The sequence below is a fragment of the Sciurus carolinensis genome, chromosome 5, assembly GCF_902686445.1.
Source record: "Sciurus carolinensis chromosome 5, mSciCar1.2, whole genome shotgun sequence".
NCBI classification, from domain to species: Eukaryota; Metazoa; Chordata; class Mammalia; order Rodentia; family Sciuridae; genus Sciurus; species Sciurus carolinensis.
Window position 1 is genome coordinate 90,227,222 of NC_062217.1, and position 25,706 is coordinate 90,252,927.

A 25,706-nucleotide genomic window follows, 5' to 3' on the forward strand; every position below is an offset into this window, starting at 1 on the left:
CCAAGAATTTTTATGAGAAAGTGTACTGAAGGTTTCAGTACCATATACAGAAATACAATTGTAATAGCCCCCACATGCAAATAAAAGCCACACAGATGAGGTTAAAGGTTAACCAGTAAACCTAGATATAAAAGGCAATCCTAGAAAAAAGGCAGACTCACCACCTAGATATAGAAGCAGACATGCATGTTAGTGAGATTCTCACTACAGTAATAAACTGTGAGCAAATAGGGTGTATACTTTCCTTGCCTCTGCCAAACCTAATTCTTCCTATATTGTGTTTCTCAAACATTCTGTTTATTGTGTAAATTTCCTGTTCTTTAAATGAACAATCTCAGATAATCTCCATTTCTCTATCATATCTCATTTATTTTACTTCTTCTAACATGCTTTTCCACAGCATTTTAGAAAAAAAAAATTTCTTCTCAATAAAATTAAAGGAAAATGCTAGTTGTTGTGCTATCAGACCATTCTTTTGAACATGGGCAAGTTTGTGTTTATAGGACTTTAATTTAGTGCGATGAATGGAATAGAAAAGAATGGACTCTAGTGGAAATAAGTCTGTCCCAGTGATTGTGTGAGGGAGGAGAACTAATTATTCTGTCTCCAACCAATGTAGTTCATCCTCTGAAACTCTTGGCTAGTAATCTTCAGTGTCATTTTATTCAGGGTTCATTGTCTCTTTCAGGCTTACCTGATTGTTTTCAAATTTCCTTGTTTCTCAAGTAGCCACTCTAATTCCCTGTCCTATGAATTTTATCCTTTTATATCTAGGTTGTTTGCTTATTCCTTGTTTTTCATTTTTTGATTGTGGTGCTGGGAATTGAAGACAGGGCCTCAGGTATACCAGGCAAGCACTCTACCACTGAGCCACATCCCCTGTCTCTATCTATGTCCAGTTTTGAAGTTTGTGTTTATAAAGTGTTAAGTGTGTTTGCCAGTTTCTCTCTTCGATTCCCTGGCAACACATTTGTATTTTCTACTCAAAGAGAGCAAAGGAAATATCTTATTTAGTTCAAACCAGGAATATGAGTCTAAAACTAAAGAATTGATTATAGGATAGAGTATTTGTGTAAATGTCTGAGTCCAACAGAAATATATTAAGATTTTAAAGACTTTTTTTTTTTTTTTTTTTTTTTTTTTCATTTCTAGAAAGAAAATGGAAAGTTGATGAACTGTTAGAGAACAGCCAGGAAAATCAAGATGAACATTTTTGGCAGTTTGTGTTCACCAACAACAAAACACAAAGTGCAGAAAGTGGCAGTAAAGTTAGAAAAACTTTCAATGTGGATACAGACCCCATTTCTTCAAGAAATTTTCATTTCAAAATATGTGACTCATGTGAAATGAGTTTGAAAAATATTTCAGGTTTAATTACTAGTAAAAAAAGCTATTCTAGAAAGAAGCCTGATGAGTTTAATGTATGTGAAAAATTACTCCTTGATAGGCATGAGAAAATTCCTATTGGAGAGAAATCTTATAAATGTGATCAAAAAAGGAATGTTCTCAGTCATCGCCAGGATCTTACTCAGCCAATTTTTGATCAGCCTTTTGAGTACAATGAAAATGAACAAGGCTTTAATGAGGAAGCAACCTTTTTTACAAATCAGAGGTCTCAGATAGGGGAGACACTCTGTAAATACACTGAATGTAGAACCTTCATTGATGGTTTAAAGCTCAATGTATCTCAGAGAACTCACTTGGAGATGGAGCCACATGAATGCAGTATCTGTGGGAAGTCCTTTTATATGGATTTACGATTTGGACATCAGAGAGTTCTTACAGGGAACATTCCATATGAATATAATGAATATGGGGAAGTCTTCTGTGACAATTCAGCATTCATTATCCATCAGGGATACACACGAAAGATTCCCCAAGAATACAAAGTCAGTAACAAAACTTGGGAAAAGTCAACCCTCTTTAAACATCAGATAGTACACATGGGAGAAAAATCCTATGAGTACCATGAAAATGGGAATAATTTCAGCAAGAAGTCACATATCACCCAGTCTCGGAGAACTCATTCTGGAGAAAAAACCTTCGAATGTGGTGAATGTGGCAAAACTTTCTGGGAGAAGTCAAACCTCACTCAGCATCAGAGAACCCACACAGGAGAGAAGCCCTATGAATGTACTGAGTGTGGAAAAGCTTTTTGCCAGAAACCACATCTTACCAACCATCAGCGAACACATACTGGAGAAAAACCCTATGAATGTAAGCAATGTGGGAAAACATTCTGTGTGAAGTCAAACCTTACTGAACATCAGAGAACACACACGGGGGAAAAGCCCTATGAATGTAGTGCATGTGGAAAATCCTTCTGCCACAGGTCAGCCCTAACTGTCCATCAGAGAACACATACAGGGGAGAAACCTTTTATATGTAATGAATGTGGAAAGTCCTTCTGTGTGAAGTCAAACCTCATTGTACATCAAAGAACTCACACTGGGGAGAAACCCTATAAATGTAATGAATGTGGGAAAACCTTCTGTGAAAAATCAGCTCTCACTAAACATCAGAGAACTCACACAGGGGAGAAGCCCTATGAATGTACTGCATGTGGGAAGACCTTTAGTCAAAGATCAGTACTCACTAAACATCAGAGGATTCACACAAGGGTGAAAGCTCTTTCAACATCTTGAATTTTCAGGAGCTTTCAGACACCTATCAGATTTGTTGTAAATTTTTCAAAATGAAATTAGATAAAGCCAAAGAATGCCGCAGAGTACTCGAAAATGACATCTCATTTAAATATGTGAACACTTCCAAGAAAAATTGAAACTTTTCACTAAAAAATTTGTCATGAGGGAAAATCTATTCATTTAATCCATGTGATAAAACTCTTTAGAATTTTTGTTTAATATTGTCTTCCAGATGTGATACCAAATTTGTAAATAGAATGGGTAATATTCATTTTACTCATATTCACAGTGGAATTTGAAGCTTAAAACAATCAAATGGCAGTAACATTAAACATGTGTTAAGAGTTCCTCCTATTTGTAGACTTTTCATGAGTATGGTAATTAACAAACTTAGAGTATGCTTAATTTGTATATTGGAGCCCAACATGATTGTGAGGATAAAATATGAACCCCTAGATTAGTAACTTTTAAGGCATAAACATTTTCCATACTAAATGCCACAGTGGCTTTATAGGTTAATGTGATTTTATGTGTGTATGTACTTAGATGTGAACATGTGTTTGTATGTCTATATGTATATATATATATGTATACATATGTAAATACATTTGTACATACACACCTACTCCACATATACAGTGATGTGTTAGCATCACCATGTACTAATTTAAAAGTACTGCTGATTAAATTTTCAGGAATTTCGTGAGCCAATTGTTAAAAAGTCATTACTTAGAATTATTGTAAACTTACAATTAAATTATATTAAAAGCAAAGGTAACACAAATACTCATCACTCATAACGTCCTAATAATTTTGCTGCATTTCAGTGTTCTCTTTGTTGTTTAGATTACTTACATTATTGAATCCATATGGTGAGAATACTATGTAATGTTTCACTGCTATACATCTCTTCTCAATTCCACATTCAGTGCTATCATATTGGCAACTTGACCTTAGTCAAAATATTTATACCATGGAAACTGGCAAACTCTACATAGCAGGGTATTTATTTTCTCAGAGAACCTGTTGTCAAATGTTTACCAGCACACCTCTGTGTATATATGGAAACATATTTGGCAGATTTAAAGTACAAACCACATACCCCTTTTCCTATTTCCTGAAACAAATAAATGGCCATGGCCATTATTACTGAACTGCCCCTTCAGTAAAAAAGCCAAAAGATGTTTTATGAGGTTTTAAACTACCTCTGAACCAATCTGATTCTAAATACTACTAGAGACACTCTATAGCTTGGCCAGTGTATGTTTTAAGTGAAATATTTTTTCACAAAGAAGCATTCTACCTACTTTTGACTGAGTCCTGGCATATATAAATGAGTGTGGTCATTATTATCAAGATATACCTTCAATGAAGAAATTAAAACAATATTTTTCTGAGGTTTTTGAGCTACCTCTCAGTCATGTAAATTATGTTAATAAGAATAATATTTACACAAACTAAAGGTTAACATCAGTTGTAAATGGTAATACTCAGTGTACTCTACAAATAAAAAATGGTGGTATGTAATGAAATGCCCTTTCCATACTCTTGGTATTTTATTGTGGATCTCTTTAGGCATGATATATGTAACCCTAGTTCTATGTAACCCAAAAACTATATACTTGTATTTAATGTTAATGTCATATAGTATCTCTGCCTTCTTTGTTTCTTTGTTCGCTATGCTTCTTAGGACCACATTGATTAACAATTCTGTGACTACTGATTTCTTCCTTGTTGAGCTGAGCTTTTATCACCTAGGTGACTTAGGGGGTAAATCCAAATTAGTTTAAACTAATCATGGAAATTCCATTCAGGTAATTTTGTTGGATGAACAGGTGAGCAAGGAGATGTATGGGGAACAGTCTATAGAATTTCTGGAAAAGTTCTTAGTGATAAAGGTATTGATGTGATGTGAAGATATGAGGGACATGAGAAGAGATCGTCCCTCTTCTGCTGGACTTTTTCATGTCTGTACATGATACTGGCTTATAGTTTGTGGCCCTGAAGGGCAGTAGCCTGAAGATAACAGTGCATGTGTGGGAAATATCTGGCCCAAAACTGACATCACTGAGCTACTTAATTCTCTCTGCAACTGCTCTCTTCTGGAACTTCATATTATATGAAGTAGAACATTTTCTTGTTTATTAGGACTGTCTGATATTTAGAGGTAAAGGCATTTTAGCTAATACAAAGGAACACTTTTCTAAGTGTTACAAGTTCTGTACCTTGATTTTGGGGAAGAATTATTTCTGATATTAGGATGGATGTTTATATAAGCCATGGTTTTTTCTGATGGAATATAGAATTTTTCAACTAAAAACATTTTAGTGGCAGATTTATTACAATATGAAAAAAGTGATGTTTAAACAATCACCTAGAGACCATCATCTGCATGAAATCATTCCTATTTTGAGTCTTCAGGGGACAAGGTTGGAGCCCAATGAGACCTGCTATCATGGAGGATATATTTTCACTACCAGAATTGTGGCACCAAATTGTTAGTACCTTCCTTTGAAGAACTCACTCAGATGCATTTGCTGGTGAGCCCGGGTGGGCACAGAGAATGATGGAGAGAGAGATTGGGTGGAGGAAATGTGGAATAAGCAGCACAGTTGTCTGTTGTTTGTTTTTAATTTCTGTAAATTCCTATGTAATAGGCTCAGTATTAGAAATAAAGTTATTAGTTGAAAGGTAAGTTTTTGTGCTTTCATATCAGCATGAGTAAATTTCCTTTGGAACTGAGTCCTGTAGCATGCACATCTGCCTTTTGACATGTATGAAGCAGATGTTACATTAAATTGCATTGTTCATATATCTCTCTGTGGTGTTAAATGTGGTGAGGGAAATAGTTCCATAGTCTTCCAAATAAACAACCAGGTATCACTGTACTGTTCACCTCTTTTATGGATTTGATAGGGTATTATTACTGTTTACTTAGATATATGATGTTTTATCTCTATTACTTTTGTCTGCTCAATGTAACTTTTAAACATTTTTTTAGTAGTAGAACCTGTCATTGTGGTCACACAGTAAGTATTTACTCTAGATGGTACTCTGTCTTCCTGACCTGCATTTGTATTGATCCCCAAATGATCATTTGTTCCAAAATAAGCCAGTGAGAGCCCATCCTAGAGTACTGTTATTGGGAGGTCACCATGGGTCAGGCAATTTGTATACTTGTTGCTGCTAGCAATCATATCAAGAAAATGCATTTGTACTGCAATCTATTCAAAGTCAGCCTTAACACACAAAGAAAATATATTGTAAAGGAGATGGTGGTATTAAATACTATTAAGAAAAATTAGAAGAAGAAAAGTTGTCAGAGGGATGATGTGATTTTAGATAGGTAATTAAAAGACCTCACTGAGAAGGCTACATTGGAGGAAGGATGTGTTATTTGTAGATGTGTGTGTGTGTGTGTGTGTGTATGCATGTGTGTGTGAGAGAAAGAAGCATGTGTCATCAACAATTTTACATAATTTTCTATTTCATGAAACACATGCCCTAATTACCTATAATGTACTTTTGATACTTTGTTTAGGGTTGTAGTACATTTTGTTAAAAGAAATATTTGTGTCCATACACTAAACTGATTTCACAACTAACAACCACACTAGTGCACTGATTTCACAACCCAGTGCACTAGTGTGTGAAACCAAGATGTGAATTGCTGTGTCATTGATTTGTGTTTTCTAGGATGATTAAGTAAATCACTCTCTCTGCTTAGAAACTCACAAGAGTCTATTTTTTGAAGTGGGCCTATTTTCTGTCTTGACTTGTCCTCCCTTTGTGTGGTGTTCTGTAGCACTTCACACCCAACTTGGCCTTGACATTTAGAGCCATCACCTCTAGGAGGGTTCAGCCCATGGGTGTCCTTGGTGCCCTCAGCTACTACCCCTACTTGCTGCTCCCAATTGAAGACTACAGGTATGACTGCCCTGCACCTCCAATTCTTGTGTTTCCTCTGACTCTTCATCTACCACTCAGTACCTGGGCATTGTATATCCCAGCCTCATTCCTTATCTGTGAATACCACCTCCACCTCCTTTTTCCAGCCTGCTCTACCCTGAGACCTTGTATCCCTAGGGTCTTGCTCATGCTAGGCAAGTGATCTACCACTGACCTATATCCCCAGCCATCAGACACCACTTTTTAAAGTAATTAAAGAGATGAGAACTGATGTTTAATCTTTCTCCCATGTTTGGAACCCAGTGTTTGGGATGATCAGTTCCCTCAGGGCTTGGTTTCCTCAACTACATAATGAGGAAGAAGTAGTTATCCTGTCTGCAGGAGAGGACTTTATCACCTAAGCTTGCTTCCAAGCTAAAATGCTTTTTACCCACCCATCTAAGGAAGCCCAAGTCCTTAGAGAGTAAATTCAGAGTTCCCTGTACACAAACCCCTAATGAAGGTACACTCAACTCTTGTGGATCTCTAAACAAATCACTTCATTCTAGACAAGGTGCCAGTGATGTCATGGTACTTCCCTGTCCTTGCAGGAGTTGGTGTTCCAGTGCCAATGACCGTATCAGCTGACCATACTGAGAGAATAAATATTCTTTGAAACTTGACAATCAAGCATTCAACCAGCCCACCAATCGGTTTACTCACCTAACAACTTGATTTTTAGTTCAACCTGGGCCTTTTTTTCATGCATGGTAACCCACAGACATGTTACCTATGGGAATTTATAATCTACTGAAGTCTCTTATGGGCATTTGATAAAGTCTTGTAGAACATGAAAAATCATGGATGATGCCATTTCCCAATTTTTTTTTCTTTTTTTTGCCTAGAATTAGATCATTTAATGCAGATATGACTGGGGATTTTTGAGCTGTATTTATAATTGCTATTACTATTATTTATGGTTCTTAGAAGTTTTTTTTCAGGTGATTTGGTGATTCATGCAGATATTCTATATTACTACTGAAGACATTTCAAGATTCCTATAAAAATGTTATCCAAGAGTATTCAAACTGGCAGTGTTAGTGGTAGTGATAAAAATACTTTTATCTGAACATCAGATAACTTTAGAAGAGCAGTGAGATTATATGGAAGGCTCTGAGAACTTTGAAATACTGTGCAGCATTAGTTTGGTACTCTTTATGTGAGAAAATTAGTAGGAAAAAATCTTTTTGTTATTTGTAGTGAGTTGTGGTATATTTGGAGATTTTGTGTTGGTTTGTCACCTTTTATTTCAATATTTTTTTAGGATGTACACACAAATGTACACAATGGTAAGATAAGGTGGATTTTGTGAACTCCTTTGTTCATTTTGAAGTATGTGACTAATGTTTTCCCATGTCAGTTTTTCTGCCCTAACCTGAAGGCTTTCCATGATTGCTTAGGATTCCATCTTCTGGATCTGTACCATTCATTTACCTGTATTCTGTCAATGCTCGTTTAGCTGCCTTCCCATATTTTTACTATTTGTAAAATACCTTTGAGCTTGCATCTTTCTGTGCTAAACCAAATTTTCTTTTTAAAGTTTATTTCTAAAAATGTAATCTTTGAATTATAAGCCTAGTTTATTTTCAGTTCTGATGAAATTGATTCCAGGAATCCTGTATGAAATTTCATTCCAATCCAAAGGTTGGAAATGTAGGATCTTGAAACTCATTGCTATAATGGATACTATTTGGTTAAAAAAAATTGTTTTCTGACATTCATGTGACATAATATCTCTTAAACCTTTTAATTTCCTAATTTTCTAGAAATGTTCAAAAATTTAAAAATATTTGACTATCTTTTCTTTTTTCACATAGATCTAGTGAGATAAAATTGAAGTACAATAAAAGGCACAGATTTGAAATATGCAATTTGATCAGTTTTGACATGTATGTAACCAATACAATCAATATAAAAATCATATCCATTACTTTTTCTTAGTTTGAAATCCTGAAGACTGTGTTTCCTGCATGATTTTTTTTAACATGGTTACTGAGTTTAATTCAACCATTATTCCTAATTCTGCCTTGTAAAAATAACAAAATGTTCCTATCAAAATTGCATTGTGATGTGAAGACAGTTTTGTTTTGATACAATTCTAGCATCTGTTGGCACCAGATGCTATTTAAAAAAAAAAAAAAGTTAAGGCTTACTAAAAATATAGACTAGTAATTTCTCAATGCAGGTTGAAGGTTGAGCATAGGATGTATCCACATACAGACAGCATCTTCCTAATGCAGGTGCCCACCACACACACACTGCTAGGCTCACCTGGGCAGTGTCTCCTCTGTTCTTAAAATGAGCACACTGCCCAGCACAGACTCAGAGGACAAGAAAGAGGAGGCCAGGACAGGAGTAAGGCAGGGCACTGTTGCCCAGGGATACTGCAGTAGGTTGAATTTCCCCAGTCTTACACAGAAATCCCTGCCAGTGGGTAGAACAAGGAGCTTCCTTCTCACTGGGACAATAGCAGGGACCAGCACAGTAATGTCAGATTTTCTCTTGGCAATCTGATTTAGAATTCACATTTTCTATAAGAAAACATCATTACAGATGGTAGTTCATCTCTATTATTAACACTATTTCATGTAACTTAAACAATTTAGTGGGTTTTGGCTTAAAAAGTCAAGCTACATTTATATTCTTTTTATGGGAGCTTTCCCCACTCCCAAATTCCAAACATGTCCTCATAAATGATTTTGAGGGGCTGGGGAGATAGCTCAGTCGGTAGAGTGCTTGCTTTGTAAGCACTAAGACCCTGGGTTCAATCCCCAGCACCCAAAAATAAATATAAATGAATGATTTTGAACAGAAACCTGTCCAAGTTCTTGGGAGTTACACAAAATGTGTGTTTTTTGGCTCCATGGTTCACAGGGCAGCTGAAGAGTTTAAGATTCTTTGGTTGGCAAGTCACATGCAGACCTCCTCCATGTGCCAGGAGTCAGAGCTTGGGGGGACATTTCCTGCAGGCACTCAAGCAGCTAAGTCAGTGAGACCACATAAGACCTGCCATTTATCCAAAGCTGAAGGACATGAAGGATGTTCCTAGCACCTGGCATTAGCCCCATAGGCATTTAAAGCAATGGCCATGCCAACCAGGCCCTTTCCTGTTAACGTGCCCACCACAAGGGAAGTAGTGAGTGGACAAGGAGGGATCTCTGCCTGGCAGATGAAGCAACACAACGCAAGCCAACCCAGCATCTGATGGTGGTTGAGAGTTGTGACTTGACTGACAGACTACTTGTCACCCTGACCTATTTATTATTTATAGTATGGGCCAGAGGTTCTGCTAAGTTTCTAAAGGTGGCCAAAGTAGTGGACATCTTTCTGGAAGATCTCAGAAACCAAATTCATAGGCATTTATGTGAAGCTGGGACTTGAAAACAGCTTTTTAAATATTAGTAAAGAAACCAATCTAAGAACCCAAGATTCTCAAGCATTCCCACCAACTACAGGAACAAAGACACAGGAAGGATCTGAATAAGCTCTGTACTTAGGTTCAGGGATATGTGTGAACAGGTTTTAAGACCAATGGGCCTCACCTGCAGGAGAAGTGTGACCGTGGAAGTGAGCTTCACACCATCAGTGAAGAACAAAGGCCCAGACTCAAGGCTGATGAGGGGAAAAGAAGGAACAATCTACAAGCAAATCCAGCCAAGGCCAGTCCCTGAGAGAAAAGCAGACCCCGGTCTTCTGAGCAGCCAGCTTCACACACAGGGCAAACCTCTCCCACCCCCTTTCATTTGGGCTAAAGAAAATGATAAACTTTCAATACTCTGTATCTTGAATTTCTGGTCTGGTTACCGGCACAGCAGTCATCTCTTAGTAGAAGGAGATGCTGGATTTGCCTCCTGGTGGGTTCAGGACCTTGTGAGAGTAAGGTCTCAGCCCCTGCCAGGGCTTGTAGTTGTCAGCCAGCCATGAGTGCGGGCTCAGGAGCCTTGGACTGGTCTGCTCCTCTCGAGCTGCACTTCTCTCCCAACTCTTCTTGGATTGAGATGCTCACTACAGCTTTCAGATTCAGCTTTGGGTCTTCACACAAAAACACATGATCCTTGGGTTTGTTTGGGTGTGCCAGGGGTGAAGTGGCAGTGACTGGGAACCCAGAAATGTTACTGATCTTCCCACCAGGTGGGTTCAGACGTTGTTGGGTCTGCACAGGAGTCAATTCATCAAAGTTACCACTTCCTTTCCCCCCTGGGGGATTTGTCCTCTTGGGTACATTCTGAGGTTCTTAAGTTGGTCCAAAAATACTCAGTGCCATCCTATTAGTCCTGCTTGAAGGAGCAGTTTCTTCCAGTCTTCCAAAAAGATTGCTGGATTCTACTCCTGGGGGCTTTGTGGCCCTAGAGGCAGGCCCACAGGCTTCCACGTCTAGGCCCTGGAACTTGTTTGCTGCCATTCTGCCCCTTCTCAGCACCATTTTCCTATATGATTTATTACATTAGAAATCCATCACCTTAAGATATATAGAACTGTGCCCCCACATGTCAACTATTTCAAAATTAAATGGCACACTTAAAAATATCTCTGAGGTTAAGGAAGAAAGCACAAGAAAAGTAAATAAAAAGTGCTTTGAACTTAGTAATAATAAAAGCTTAAAATATCAGGATCTCTGGGATAAAACAGTACTCAGATGAACATTTATAACTTTAAGTACTTGTATCAGAAAGAAACTAGAATAACTATTTTCAAATTAGTAGGAAGGAAAATATAAGTAGGGTCAGAAATATATGAAATAGATAAGAAATAATATAGCTGAAATTTAATAAAAAGAAAGTCTAATAAATTCAAAAATTAATATCAATGGAAAGGAAGTATGAAAATAAACCTACAGATGCTAAAAATATATTAAGGTAATATAATTGTATGCCAACATACAACATCGTAATATTACATAACATGGTCTATATTAGAGAAGGATCTGTGTGCTGCTGAGCAGAAAGTGTATTCAGTCATTAATGGATGAAATATTCTACATGTCTGTTAAGTCTAAATTATCAATTGTATTTTTTATTTCTATAGTTTTTTTTTTTAGTTTTTGTTTGGAGGATCTATTCAGTTGTTGAGAGCAGGGTGGTATCTGTGCTGCTAACTGTCTCAAGAACAAATAGGACTGCTGGGCCCTTGTGCTTACCAAGGTTGTTAAGAGATATTTGTCCAAGGAATGTGCGGTTGCCTGGAGACCTTATCTGTCAAGGACGGGAGCGGGGCTTAGCCCCGACTCATCTCCTGCATAGTTCACCCCTTCCCTCCTCCCTTCTTCCACTAGGACCGTTCAGTTCTGGCAGGACCCAATGAGAATCAAATAAATTGTCAGGACCCAACCAGAGGAGGACTAATGTTTAGCTGTTCAAATGTTAACCAATTAAAAGAACACTGTAAAACTGCTTGCCTTTCATTATAAAAACCCTGCTAACGAGGGCTCGGGGCCTCTCTTAGCGTCACTGGTTAAGGACGCAGAGGACCAGGCTCGAGCTTGCTAATAAATGACTCTTTGTTGCTTGCATTGATCGTGGTCTCTGGTGGTCTTTGCGGGGTCTCGAGCCTTTGGGCACAACACAGTAGTGACAGAGTCATATTAAAGTTACCCAGTATTATTGGATTGTGGTCTATTTGATTCTTAAAGTTGAGAAGGGTTTGTCTGATGTATGTAAATGCATCAAACATTGTTTGATACATAAATATTTATATTTATCTTTTCAGGTTATCCCATAATTCTTGGAAGTTCTGTTCATGGTTTCTTAACATCTTATTTTCATGTTCCACTCTATTTTGAAGATTATATATTTTTTGTCTTCATTGTCTGAGGTTCTTTCTTCCAAGTGGTCTAGTCTGTTGGTGATACTTTCTATTGACTTTTTAATTTGATTTATTGTTTTGTTCATTTTTAGGATTTCTGCTGGTTTCCGCCCCCCCCCCAACCCCCTCGGAATCTCTGCCTCTTTATTAAAGTGATCTTTCACTTCCTGTATTTTCTGATTTCATTTCTTATCCTGTCCTTTACTTCATAGATCAGTTTAAGTATGTACATCCTAAATGCCTTCTTTGACATTTCTTCCACTGTGGTGTCAATGGATTCCATTATTGGAGTATCTTTGTTTGGGGTGTTTTGTTCACTTGTTTTTCATGTTGTTTGTGTGTATACCTATCTAACAGTATGTATCTGAGGCAGCAGAGTTTCTACCCTTTGGATTTATCATGTCCTTGCCAGTACCTCACTCTTTAGGGAGAGACAAATAATAACAACCGATGCTAACAATATACATCATTAAACCAAATAGTTCCTACAATGACATCTGCAGTGTTAATTATCACAATAAACAGAAATGATATCAATTATTGCCTACAATAAAAACAGCAAGTTTGCTAAAGGGTTTGTAATTTCAAATGTGGACAGGGAGAGAACAGAAATAATGTGATGATTATGAGAAAAGAAGTAAAAAATCAAATGAAGAGTGAAAGAGAGCAATAGAGATTGGCTGTTAGCAGAAAAAAGAAAGGAAATAGAAAAATTTATATATACAAATTTTAAAAACATTAAAAATAAAAAGAACACAAAACAAAACTTAAATATACTAATCAAACATCCTAGTTCACAAAAAACTAATGCATGAAAAATAACTGGCTTCAAAAATACTATAAATGAGCCAGGTGCAGTGGTGCATGCCAGTAATCCTAGCAGCTCAGGAGGCTGAGGCAGGAAGATTAAGGGTTCAAAGCCAGCCTCAGCAATGACAAGGTACTAAGCAACTCAGTGAGACCCTATCTCTAAATAAAATACAAAATAGGTCTGGGAATGTGACTCAGCGGTTGAGTGCCCTTCAGTTCAATCCCTAGTATCCCCCCAAAAAAATGCTAGAAATGAGAAAAAAAATATATGAATATGTATAAATGTCCATGTATCATCAAGGTCACAAACAGAGAAAAAGAATTTTTAAAAAAGGTCTTGATGAAAAGTTAAAGAATTCATTCCACTGGAGTTCAAAAGATTCTGTTTCTCAGCAGTTTTAGGTGGGCTCATCTAGCACGATTCTCCACCCTCTGGATTGCTGGAGTGAGACAGGTAATTTCAAGCACCTACTTATGGGTCCAGTACTTGCTGGTGCATGCTGGAAGACGGTATCCTAGGAATATCCCCTGGGTTCCATTTATGTGGTGCGGACCCAATTTTTAGTCCCCTATGTCACCTTCAGGCCTCGTGCTTCCTGGTCTCAGTTTAAGTCTCCAAACAATTTCTCCCTCCCCAACACTTCTGAGTTCCTGGCCAAAGGTGTCTTTCTGAGCTGGTCCTGGAAGCAATCAGATTGGAGGGGTAGGGGTAGAGCTGGGTGGTTTTCCATGATCAGTTGTGCCCTGTATAAACCTCTCTCCACATTTGATTTACTCCTTGACATTTAAGCACACTATGTTGTACAGTGTTTGTTTACTGGGCCTGTATTTTGGGCAAACCTGGATTTGCCAGGAATCAGCACCCTCAGCTTCTGGCCCCCACACAGTAGCTGCAAAATGGTTCCTTCCTTTGTCCTCTGCTGCCTAGAGAAATAGCAGCTTCTTTCCCACTGCCAAGATATTGTGCAGCACATCTTCAGGTTTGCCAGGCAATGTCCTTGATCTCTAAATGCTCTATTCCCAGACATGTTTCGGGCCTCCTAAAACTGGGGGTTCCTTTAATTCCCTTATCCCTACACTGTGCTCATGGACAGACTGCTCTGGCTGGAGCTTCTGGCCGAGCTTGTAGCCTGGTCGTGGTAGGGGCTGTGCTGCTAGAGATTTCTTCCTAATTTTATGATATCCAACATCCTGTGTCCCCAATCTTCTTTGAAGATCCAGTTTTAAATTCCAGTAAAGCCCTCTGCTTTTTTGTTGTTGTTCACCCACCTTGCTGAGAAGTTGCCTGTCTTCATTCATGGTTTCACTTGCAGAGCATCCAGGAATGTGACATCCTCTATCCCACCATCTTGGAAACTGTCTCCATTTTCTTAATGTTGACTGCTGTGACTGATTTATTTTAATGATATACTAATCATTTTATAATAGTCATAAAGAGCATTAAGATGTTTTCATTGTTTATGTACTCTTTTTAATAAGGATCTAAGAACATATTTTACCTTTATACAATAGCAGTGGGGACAGTACGTAATTATTTTTTCACTTTATTTTATTCCATAACAATATGTGATGGTCATTCTTTGATTTTTGGTGTGGTGTCTTCTTTTTCTCTTCCCCTCTCTCTCTTTCTCTCTCTCTCTCTGTGTCTCTCTATTGGTTTGCTCTATAACTGAGCTATACCTCATGCCCTTTTAATTTTTCATTTTGACTAAAAGGTGGTCTTAAACTTCTAATCCTTCTGCCCTGAGTAGCTGAGGTTACAGGCATGTGTCACTGTGCCCTCGTGGTGTCTCCTCAATTGTTATGCATTCTCTACATTAAAAATATAAAATGCTTTTTATATTTTTAAATACTTTGACAGTTTAAATTTTGTATATCAAGAATTACATAAAGTATCTTCATTAAAACGTGTGACTGGTAGGAACCAAGCAGAGGCCCAGATACCAGGTCTGCCAATGGAGCGAATCTCCCCTGCTGAACAGAGGCCTGTGCCCCAGCCCACCGCAGTCTCCAGGGCTCACGCACCACATGGTCTAGCGCCCGCACTGCAGCTGACCATCTATCAACACATGGGGTCACCTTTGCCCACTAGCATTGATTATTCCTGACCTGGAGGCCACCATCCATAGTGGGACAGCACCCGTCTTGGGACACTGCATTGTCAAGTTCCTTTCAGGCATCAGGCTACTGAAGATTAGGAGGTTTGAACAGTACCATAGAGCTTTATTGTAGAATTATTTTTATTAGTAGTTGTATTATGATTATTCCTATTTTACCTACTATTATTCCTACTTTTTTCTTTTATTAATATTTTTCTCACTCTATTTTGCCCTTACCTACCAGATTCCTTAGAGACTCTTTCTCCCTTTTCTCATGCTAACAACTTATGTCTTTTAATTCTGCTTTCACTATTCCTACAACATAGTACCTGTATAGACTCACTACTTATCTCATTAACGTTATGTCCTACACCCCTCCCCATCCTCTTTATCAACCATTAGAAATTGTGGTCCTTATTGCAAACCTATCGGTTATGCTCTAGATAATAATTGAACTTATCATCTCTGTTTATTAAGACAACACGGTTAATATCTTAATAGAGACTATTTGGCTTAAGGATGCATATTGTTTGTATGGTGTGCTGCTAATATTGATCTCTCATTACAAGGTGAGGTATTAGAAATCTGCAGGGTTGTTATAAGTCTATGGAGGAAACTGCAATACTTTGGATTTGCACTTTTAGAGGGGAAGATACACAAACAACATGAGAAAACAAGGGAAGAAAGTGTCTCAAACAAACATAGATGCTATATCAATAGAACCAAATGAGAGCATGGCAGAAGCAATGTGAGAAAAGGAGTTCAGAATGTGCATAATTAAAATGATATGAGAAGCAAACAATGAGATGCAAGAAAATGCAGGCAACAAATGATTGCACCAATAAACAGTTAAAAGAGCAAATGCAGGAAGCAAAAGATCATTTCAATAAAGAGATAGAGATTCTGAAGAAAAAAAAACAGACAGAAATCCTTGAAATGAAGGAAATAATAAACCAAATTAAAAACTCAATAGAAAGTATAACCAACAGGCTAGATTACTTAGAAGACAACCTCAGAAAATGAAGACAAAATATATAATCTTGAAAACAAAGTTGACCAGAGAAGATAGTAAGAAATCATGAATGGAAACTCAAAGAATTATGGGTTATCATGAAAAGACCAAATTTAATAATTTTGGGGACTGAGGAAGGCATAGAGATATAAACCAAAGGAATGAATAATCTATTCAATGAAATAATATCAGAAAATTTTCCAAATCTCATGAATGAAATGGAAAATCAAATACAAGAGGCTTACAGGACACCAAATGTACAAAACTACAACTGATCCACACCAAGGCACATTGTAATGAGAATGACTAACACAAAAAATAAAGATAGAATTTTAAAGGTTGCAAGAGGAAAGCATCAGATTACATTCAGGGGGAAACCAAGACAGATATCAGCAGATTTTTCAGCCCAGATCCTAAAAGCAAGAAGGACCTGGAACAACATATTTTAAGCTCTGAAAGAATAGGATGCCAACCAAGAACCTTATACCCAGCAAAACTTACCTTTAGATTTGATGACAAATGAAATCCTTCCATGATAAACAAAAGCTAAAAGAATTTACAAACAGAAAGCCAGCACTACAGAACATTCTCAGCAAATATTCTATGAGGAAGAAATGAAAAACAACAATGTAAATCAGCAAAGGGAGGAACTACCCTAAGGGACTAGCCAATTAAAGGAGAAACCTAGTCAAGTTAAGCCAAAAATAAGTCAAAATGACCGAAAATACAAGTCATATCAAAATCATAAGCCTGAATGTTAATGGCCTACATGCATCAATCAAAAGACACAGACTGGTAGGTTGGATTAAAAATATACCCAGCAATATGCTGCCTTCAAGACTCTCGGAAAAAGATACTGACAGACTAAACCCAAAAGAATGGGAAAAAACATAACGACACACACGGACTCAGTAAAAAAAATGTGGGGGTTTTCATCCTCATTTCAGATAAAGTTAACTTCAAATCAAAGTTAGTCAGAAGGGATAAAGAAGGGCATTTCATACTGCTTAAGAGAAGCATAAATCATCATAAATATTTATTCCCCAAACAATAGTGCATCCATGTATGTTAAACAAATCCTTCTCAATTCCAGGAACCAAATAGACCAGACCACAATAATACTAGGTGACTTTAACACATCTCTCTCGCCATTGGACAGATATTCCAAACAAAAATTGAACACAGAAACCATAAAACTCAAATACACAATCAATAATTTAGACTTAACAGACATATATTGAATATTCCACCCATCAACAAGCAAATACACTTTCTTCTCAGCAGCACATGGATCCTTCTCTAAAACAAACCATATGTTATGCCACAAAGCTACTCTTAGCAAATACAAAAAAAAAATAGAGATACTACCTTGTATTCTACCTTGTATAATGGAATGAAATAAGAAATAAGTGATAAAATAAAAAACAAACTATTCCAACACCTGGATACTAAATGATAACTATTGAATGATGCAAGGATAACAGAAGATATCAGTGGGGGAGATAAAAAAATTCTTAGAGGTAAACGAGAATAGCGATACAACATATCAAAATCTCTGGGATGTTATGAAAGCAATACTAAGAGGAAAATTCATTGCATGGAGCACATTCAATAAAACAAGGAAAAAGTCAACAAATAAAGGACCCAACATTACAGCTCAAAGCCCTAGAAAAAGAAGAACAGATCAACACCAAAAGGAAATAATTAAAACCAATGAAATTGAAACAAAAGAAACAATACAAAAACTTGACAACACAAGAAGTTGGTTCTTTGAAAAAATAAACAAAATTGATAAACCCTTAGCCACACTAACAAAGAGAGAAACTCAATTTACTAAAATTTGTGATGAAAAAGGAAGTATCATGACAGACAATATTGAAATATGAAACATAATTAGAAGCTACTTTGAAAATCTATATTCCAACAAAATAGAAAATCTCAAAGACATCGACAGGTTTCCAGAGACATACAGTCCACCCAAACTGAATCTGGAGGACCATTTAAATAGATCAATTTCAAGCAATGAAATAGAAGAAACCATCAAAAGCCTACCAACCAAGAAAAGCCTAGGCCCAGAAGAATTCTCAGCCAAGTTCTACAAGACCTTCAAAGAAAAACTCATTCCAATACTCCTCAAAGTATTCTATGAAATAGAAGAGAAGGGAACCCTTCCAAATTCATTCTACCAGCTATATCACCCTGATACCAAAACTAGACAAAGACACACCAAGGAAAGAAAACTTCAGACCAATATCCCTAATGAACATAGATGCAAAAATTCTTAACAAAGTTTTAGCAAATTGCATACAAAAACATATTAAAAAGATAGTGCACCATGATCAAGTGGTTTTCATCCCAGGGATACAAGGTTGGTTCAATATCTGGAAATCTATAAATTTAATTCACCACATCAGCAGGCTTAAAATTAAAATTTACATGATTATTTAAATAGATGCAGAAAAAACATTTGATAAAATACAGCACCACTTCATGCTCAACACACTAGAAAAACTAGGGATAGTAGGAACATACCTCGACATTGTAGAGGCTATCTATGCTAAGCCCATGGCCAACATCATTGTAACTGGAGAAAAACTGAAAGCATTCCCCCTAAAAACTGGAAAAAGGCAGGGATGCCTCTTTGACCACTTCTATTCAACATCATCCTTGAAACTCTAGCCAGAACAATTAGACAGACCAAAGAAATTAAAGGGTTAGGAATAGGAAAAGAAGAACTCAAACTATCACTATATGCCAATGACATGATTCTACATTTAGAGGAGCTGAAAAATTCCACCAGAAAACTTCTATAACTCATAAATGAATTCAGTAAAGTTGCAGGATATAAAATCAACACTCATAAATCTAATGCATTTTTTTTAAGCAATGAACCCTCTGAAAGAGAAATTAGGAAAACTACCCCATTCACAATAAATTCAATAAAAAAATAAAATACTTGGGAATCAATCTAAAAAAAAAAAAGAGGTAATAGACCTCTAAAATGAGAACTACAGAACACTAAAGAGAAAGAAATTAAAGAAAACTTTAGAAGATGGAAAGATCTCCCATGTTCTTGGATAGGCAGAATTAATATTGTCAAAATGGCCATACTACCAAAAGCACTATTCAGATTCAGTGCAATTCCAATTAAAACCCCAATGACATTCCTCATAGAAATAGAGAAAACAATCACAAAATTCATTTGGAAGAATAAGAAACGCAGAATAGCTAAGGTGATCCTTAGCAGGAAGAGTGAAGCTGGTGGCATCACAATACTAGACCTTCAACTATACTACAGAGCAATAGTAGGATGGTATTAGCATCAAAACAGGCAGGTAAACCAATGGTACAGAATAGAGGACACAGAGACAAACCCACATAAATACAATTTTCTCATACTATACAAAGGTGCCAAAAACATACAATGTAGAAAAGATAGCCTCTTCAACAAATGGTGCTGGGAAAACTGGAAATCCATATGCAGCAAAATGAAACTAAACCTCTATCTCTCACCCTGCACAAAAATCAACTCACAATGGATCAAGGACGTAGGAATTAGACCAGAGACCCTGCACCTAATAGAAGAAAAAGTAGGTCCAAATCTTCATTGTATTGGCTTAGGACCAGACTTCCTTAACATGACTCCCAAGGCATGAGAAATAAAAGCAGGAATCAATAATTGGGATAGAGTCAAACTAAAAAGCTTTTTCTCAGCAAAGGAAACAATCAGCAATGTGAAAAAAGAGCCTACAGAGTGGAAGAAAATCTTTGCCACACACACTTCAGATAGAGCACTAATCTCCAGAATCGATAAAGAACTCAAAAATCTTTACACCAAGAATACAAATAACCCAATCAATAAATGGGCTAAGGAACTGTGTGGACACTTCACAGAAGAGGATCTACAAGCAATCAACAGCTATATGAAAAAATGTTCAACATCTCTCATAATAAGAGTAATGCAAATCAAAACTGCCCCAAGATTTCATCTCACCCCAATTAGAATGTCTGTTATTAAGAATACAATCAACAAGAGGTATTTGCAAGGATGTGAGGGAAAATGTATACTCATACATTGTTGGTGAGGTTGCAAATTGGTGCAGCCACTCTGGAAAGCAGTATGGGAATTCCTTAGAGAACTTGGAATGGAACCACCATTTAACCCAGCTATCTCACTCCTTGGCCTATACCCAAAGAACTTAAAATCAGCATACTACAGTGACACAGTCACATCAATGGTTATAGCAGCTCAATTCACAATAGCTAGATTGTGGAACCAACCTAGATGCCCTTCAGTAGATGAATGGATAAAGAAACTGTGGTATATATACCCATGGAATATTACTCATCCATAAAGAAGAATAAAATTATGGCATTTGCAGGTAAATGGACAGAGTTGGAGAATATCAGGCTAAATGAAATAAGTCAATCCAAAAAAAAACAAAGGCTGAATGATTTCTCTGATTAAGCGGTTGATGATACATTATGGGAGTGGGTAAGGGAAGAATGGAAGAAGGATGAATTGTGTAGACAGAAATGAGGGGTGGGGAGGGGGTGGGGGAAGGAAAGATAATAGAATGAGACAAACATCATTACCTTATGTACATGTATGACTACAGAAATGGTATAAATTTACTTCATGTACAAACAAAGAAACAATAGTTGTACTCCATTTGTGTAAAATGAATCAAAATAAAAAAAATAAATAAAATGTGTGAGGTAAACATCCTCACTATGTAGAAAGACAACCAGTTAACCCAACACCATTTATTTCTTTTCACTTCTTTAAAATGCCACTACGATGGTTAACCATGTATTAACTTGGCTGGGTTTTTGCATGTACAGATATTTGTTTAAACATTCTAGTTGTTTCTATGAGGAAGTTCGGTTATAAAACTAACATTTAGGTGCATAGACTAAGTGAAGCAAGTGAAGGTGGGGGGACCTCATCCAATTTGTTGAAGTTCTGAAATAAGACAAAAAGGCCAACTCTCTGAAAAACAAATTCTTCTTACTAATGACTTTCAAACTGGAACATAAACTTTTTCCTGCCTTTGAACTCAAAATGAAACATTGGCTCTTCCTGTATCTTGAGCCTGCTGCACAAAGTGGAACAACACCTGGGTTCCTGGGTCTGTAGTTTGACAACTCGACCTGTAGATATCAGAACGTGTCAATCTCCATAATCATTCTCCTTATAATGAATTTATAAATATATAAAAATTTATAACATATTTATAATATACAAATATATAAATGTATAAACATTATGTGTATTGATATATAAACATTTAAATATAAATATGAACATAAATTTTATATTATAAATATATATTACAAATACATTTATACAAATATATTATGAACATTTGCATATGTGACTATAATACATATTTGTGTATAAATATAATATATAATTTATATAAATGTATAATCTAATTTATATGCATAAATTTATTATGTATAAATTATATATATGCACATATATACATACATATACATAAATACACATATACTGTTATACACCACAGATACATATATGCATGCATTGCATTTTATTCTTCAGAGAACCTTGACTAACATAGTCACTATTATTACATACTAAATTCTTGGTCTTTGACTTACATGTTTTTCAGATTCAGAACTAAAATATTTAGCTTAGTATTGCCATATAACACATCTTTGGATAAACTGTAGTCTAAATTTGTACAAAATGCTTGGATTTTTCTCATTATTGAACATGAAATTTATACCTGCTCTAGCAACAGAACCGAATCTTTGAAAATATAAAACTGTGTTGAGAATTTGGTTGTTGTGCCATAATATGCTTCATCTTTTTCATGATACATGATATGTATCTCTTAACATTTACATCTTATAAACTACCATTCTGTAAATTTTTATAGTTTCTTTCACATAGACTCTGCCCATTTATTTCTAGATATTTTTTCTTTGAGCTCGTATGTGTCTTGACAATATTATAAATATAATAGAGGCATTTTGTATTAAAATACATTTTCCAAAGAAGATCTTCACTCTGTGCTATTCAGTGAAGATTGTTAAAGAACTCTAGACACATCATAATCAAACTATCTCCTTTGGAGACCTGGTTCTATGCCAAGAATTTGGAGTGTGTGCACTTTGGGTTTGGTTTTGTTATAAGAGTTCTGTGGAATTTGGTAATTGTAAAATGTAAGAGGTTGTACTTAAAATTCATTGAGAGAATGGGTTTGATATATTTCATTACTTTTGGATAGTGTTCTTTTGTTTTATTTTGTTTTTAAACAGGGGCACTTAACCACTGAGCTCCATCCCCAGCCCTTTTTATTTTTTGTTTTAAGGCATGGTCTCACTGAGTTACTTAGAGTTTCAGAAAGTTGCTGAGGATGGCTTTGAATTTGTAATACTCCTGCCTCAGCCTACCGAGTGCACAGTGGACAGTGTTTTGATTTTTTTTTCTGTTTTAGCTTAATACTTATATAATTTTTCCAAGTTAATATTTTATAACCTGGGAAATCCTGCTATAGATATGACACTTTTTTCTTTTTATTGACATATAATAATTGTACATATTTTGGGGCTACAATATGATAATATACATATATAGTATATAATTATCAAATCAGGATAATTAGCATTTCCCTCTCATTTCTTAAACCCATCTCTTCTAGTTCTTCATAGAATACATAATTTGTTGTTCTTAACTTTAGTCACCCAGATGAGCTGTAGAACATTAAAACTTACTCCTCCTATCTAACTGTTTTTGGGTATGCATTATCTAAACTCCCTCAACTCTCCTTCCCTTCCTACTCTCTAATAATCAGTCTTCTTCTTTGTGATCAACATATTTAGCTTCCACATATGAGTGAAAACTTATGGTATTTGTGTTCAACTTATTCCACTAACATAATTGTATAAATATAATGAAAGAAAAGAACACAAACTAAGTAAGCCCCCATGGAAGGAGAATCTGATATCTGGAGATACCACAGTAAAAATTTCGAAGTCCAGTTTTTAGCAACAACAAAAATCACAAGGTATACAAAAAAAAAAAAAAAAACACAGGGAAGTTTGGCCCAAAGAGAAAAATGCATAAATCAGAAGAAATGTATCTGAAAAAGACCAGAGGTGGACTTATTAGACTAAGACTCCAAAATGCTGTTTTAAAGATGCTCAAAGAACTGAAAGTTGATTTGTCAAAGTCAAGAAAACGATGTATTGATACAAAAATATCAAGGATGTAGAAAAAATTCTGAAGCAGAAAAGTACAGTAATAAATATATTTGATAAAGGAATTCAGAAGCATATTTGAGCAGGCAGAAAAATCAGTGAACTTGAAGATAGGACCATTGTCATCAAATCTGAGGAAGGGAAAGAAAAAAAAAATCAAGGAAAAGTGAACAAGACCTAAGAGACCCATTGGACACCTTTAAGTGAACAAACAATGCCTGAGAAAGGATCCAGAACACAAAGAATGGCTGAAAAATTTCTAAGTTTGATAAAATATATGAATCTAAACATGAAAGAAGCTCAATAAACTTCAATTATAATAAAATCAAAGGCAATCCCATTGAGACACATCATAATCAAACTGTCAAAGACCAAAACCAGAACGACAATCTTAAATGCTGCAATAGGGCTGGTGGTATAACTCAGTGGTAGAGCGCTTGCTTACTATGCTTGAAGGTCCTGGATTTGATCCCAAGCACCTCAAACAAAACAGCAAGAGAGGGGCAACTTATCGCATAGAAGGGATCTCCAATCAGGTTATCAGTCAGTGTCTACTCAGAGAACTTGGAGGCTGGAGGCAGTAGGTCGATATATTCAAAGTGCTAAGGGGGGAAAAAAAAAACAAGAATTGATAACTATAATGAAGAAATTAAAACATTAAGAAATTAAGACATTCATGGATAAACAAAAACTGGGCTAGTGTTACCACTGGAGCTACTCTACAAGAAATGCTTAAGAGGGTCCTTTAGGTTGAAATGAAAGGACAATGGAGAGAAACTTGCTGCTATGAAAGAAATAAAGATTTCTGGTAAAGGTAAATGCATGAAACAACTATAAAAACAAATATCTTAACATTGGTTTGTCATCCCACTTTTTTTGTTGTTGATTTAAGAGATGAATGCATAAAAGCAATTTTAGTCTATGTTTTTGGACACAGTGAATAGAAAAGTAATTTGTGACATAACTATAAAGGGTATAGGGACAGGGTTATTATTATTGAAATTAAACTAGAATAATTTAAAATTAGAATGCCATGACTTAGAATGCTAAATGTAACAGTAGTCCAAAAAATTGAACACAGGAACAATTCCAAAGTCATTCTGTATGTTAGCATTACCTTATTATCAAGGACAAAGTTTCTACAAGAAAACTATATGCCAACATCCCTTATGAACATTAATGCAAATATCTTCAACAAAATACTACCAAACTGAATTCAACAGCATATCAAAAGGATATATGTGCCATGGCCAAGCAGTATTTATTCTGGAATACAAGGATGCCTCAACTTATGATAATCAATTAATATATAATACACCACATTAGTAGATTAAAAGTTAAAAACACAAATCATTTAATGGATGAAGAGAAAGCATTTGCCAAAACTTTAATATTCTTTCATAACAAAAAATGATAAATCACAAATGAAAAATCAACAGAAGTAGAAGAAAACTGTCTCAATATAATTAAAGCCATATATGAAGAATCTATAGCTAGCATCATACTAGCTAACATTATTCCCAGAACCACAAAAAAGAAAAAAAAAAAGCAACAGTTCATTAGTAAAAATAATCTTTTAAAAAGAGCAATATTGGAAGTCTTATACTTCCTGATAATCAAAACAATGTGATGTTGCCAAAAAGACAGACATATAGAACAATGGAATAAAATAGGGAAACAAGAAATAATTCCTCACACATATGGGTAAATGATTTTAGATGAGGGTACTGCTATACTTTGGGTATGGTATGAGTATACCCCCTCACCCAGAGGCACATGTGTTAAAATATTGGTCTACTGTGGTACCATTGGGAGGTAGTGGAAATATTTTTAAGTGTTGGTACATAATGGGGGACCCTTGGGTCATTGGGATTGTACTCTTGAAAAGGATTGATATAGTTCTTATGTAACCCCATGGTAGTTCTCCTAAGAGGATGGTTATAAAAGAGAGCAACCTGCTCCCTCTCCCTCTATTTCCTGGTTTAAGATGTGATTCCTTGACCCTGCCCACATCCCACTATTGCCACTTGCTGCAATGTGGTACAATCAAGAAGGCCTTCACTGTAACTGAGCCAGTGACATTTCCATGCCTTTGAAACTCCAAAACTCTGAGCTAAATAAGCCTCTTTTCTTTAGTAGATAATCTCAGGTATCTTATTG

The 25,706-nt window shown here is 36.0% G+C and overlaps 1 protein-coding gene and 1 pseudogene across 1 annotated transcript in view; one reads left to right on the plus strand and one right to left on the minus strand.

Annotated features, from left to right (window-relative positions):
* Znf248 (zinc finger protein 248) overlaps positions 1–6,331 on the plus strand; it is a 41,980-nt gene extending 35,649 nt beyond the window's left edge. Inside the window, exon 5 of the mRNA XM_047552261.1 lies at positions 1,153–6,331. Coding sequence (XP_047408217.1) covers positions 1,153–2,645 — 1,493 coding nt within the window. The 3' untranslated portion in view covers positions 2,646–6,331. The remainder of the gene's footprint in view (positions 1–1,152) is intronic.
* A 4,084-nt stretch (positions 6,332–10,415) lies between these two features.
* On the minus strand, positions 10,416–10,995 carry LOC124985645 (jupiter microtubule associated homolog 2-like; annotated as a pseudogene).
* Positions 10,996–25,706: the final 14,711 nt, after the last annotated feature.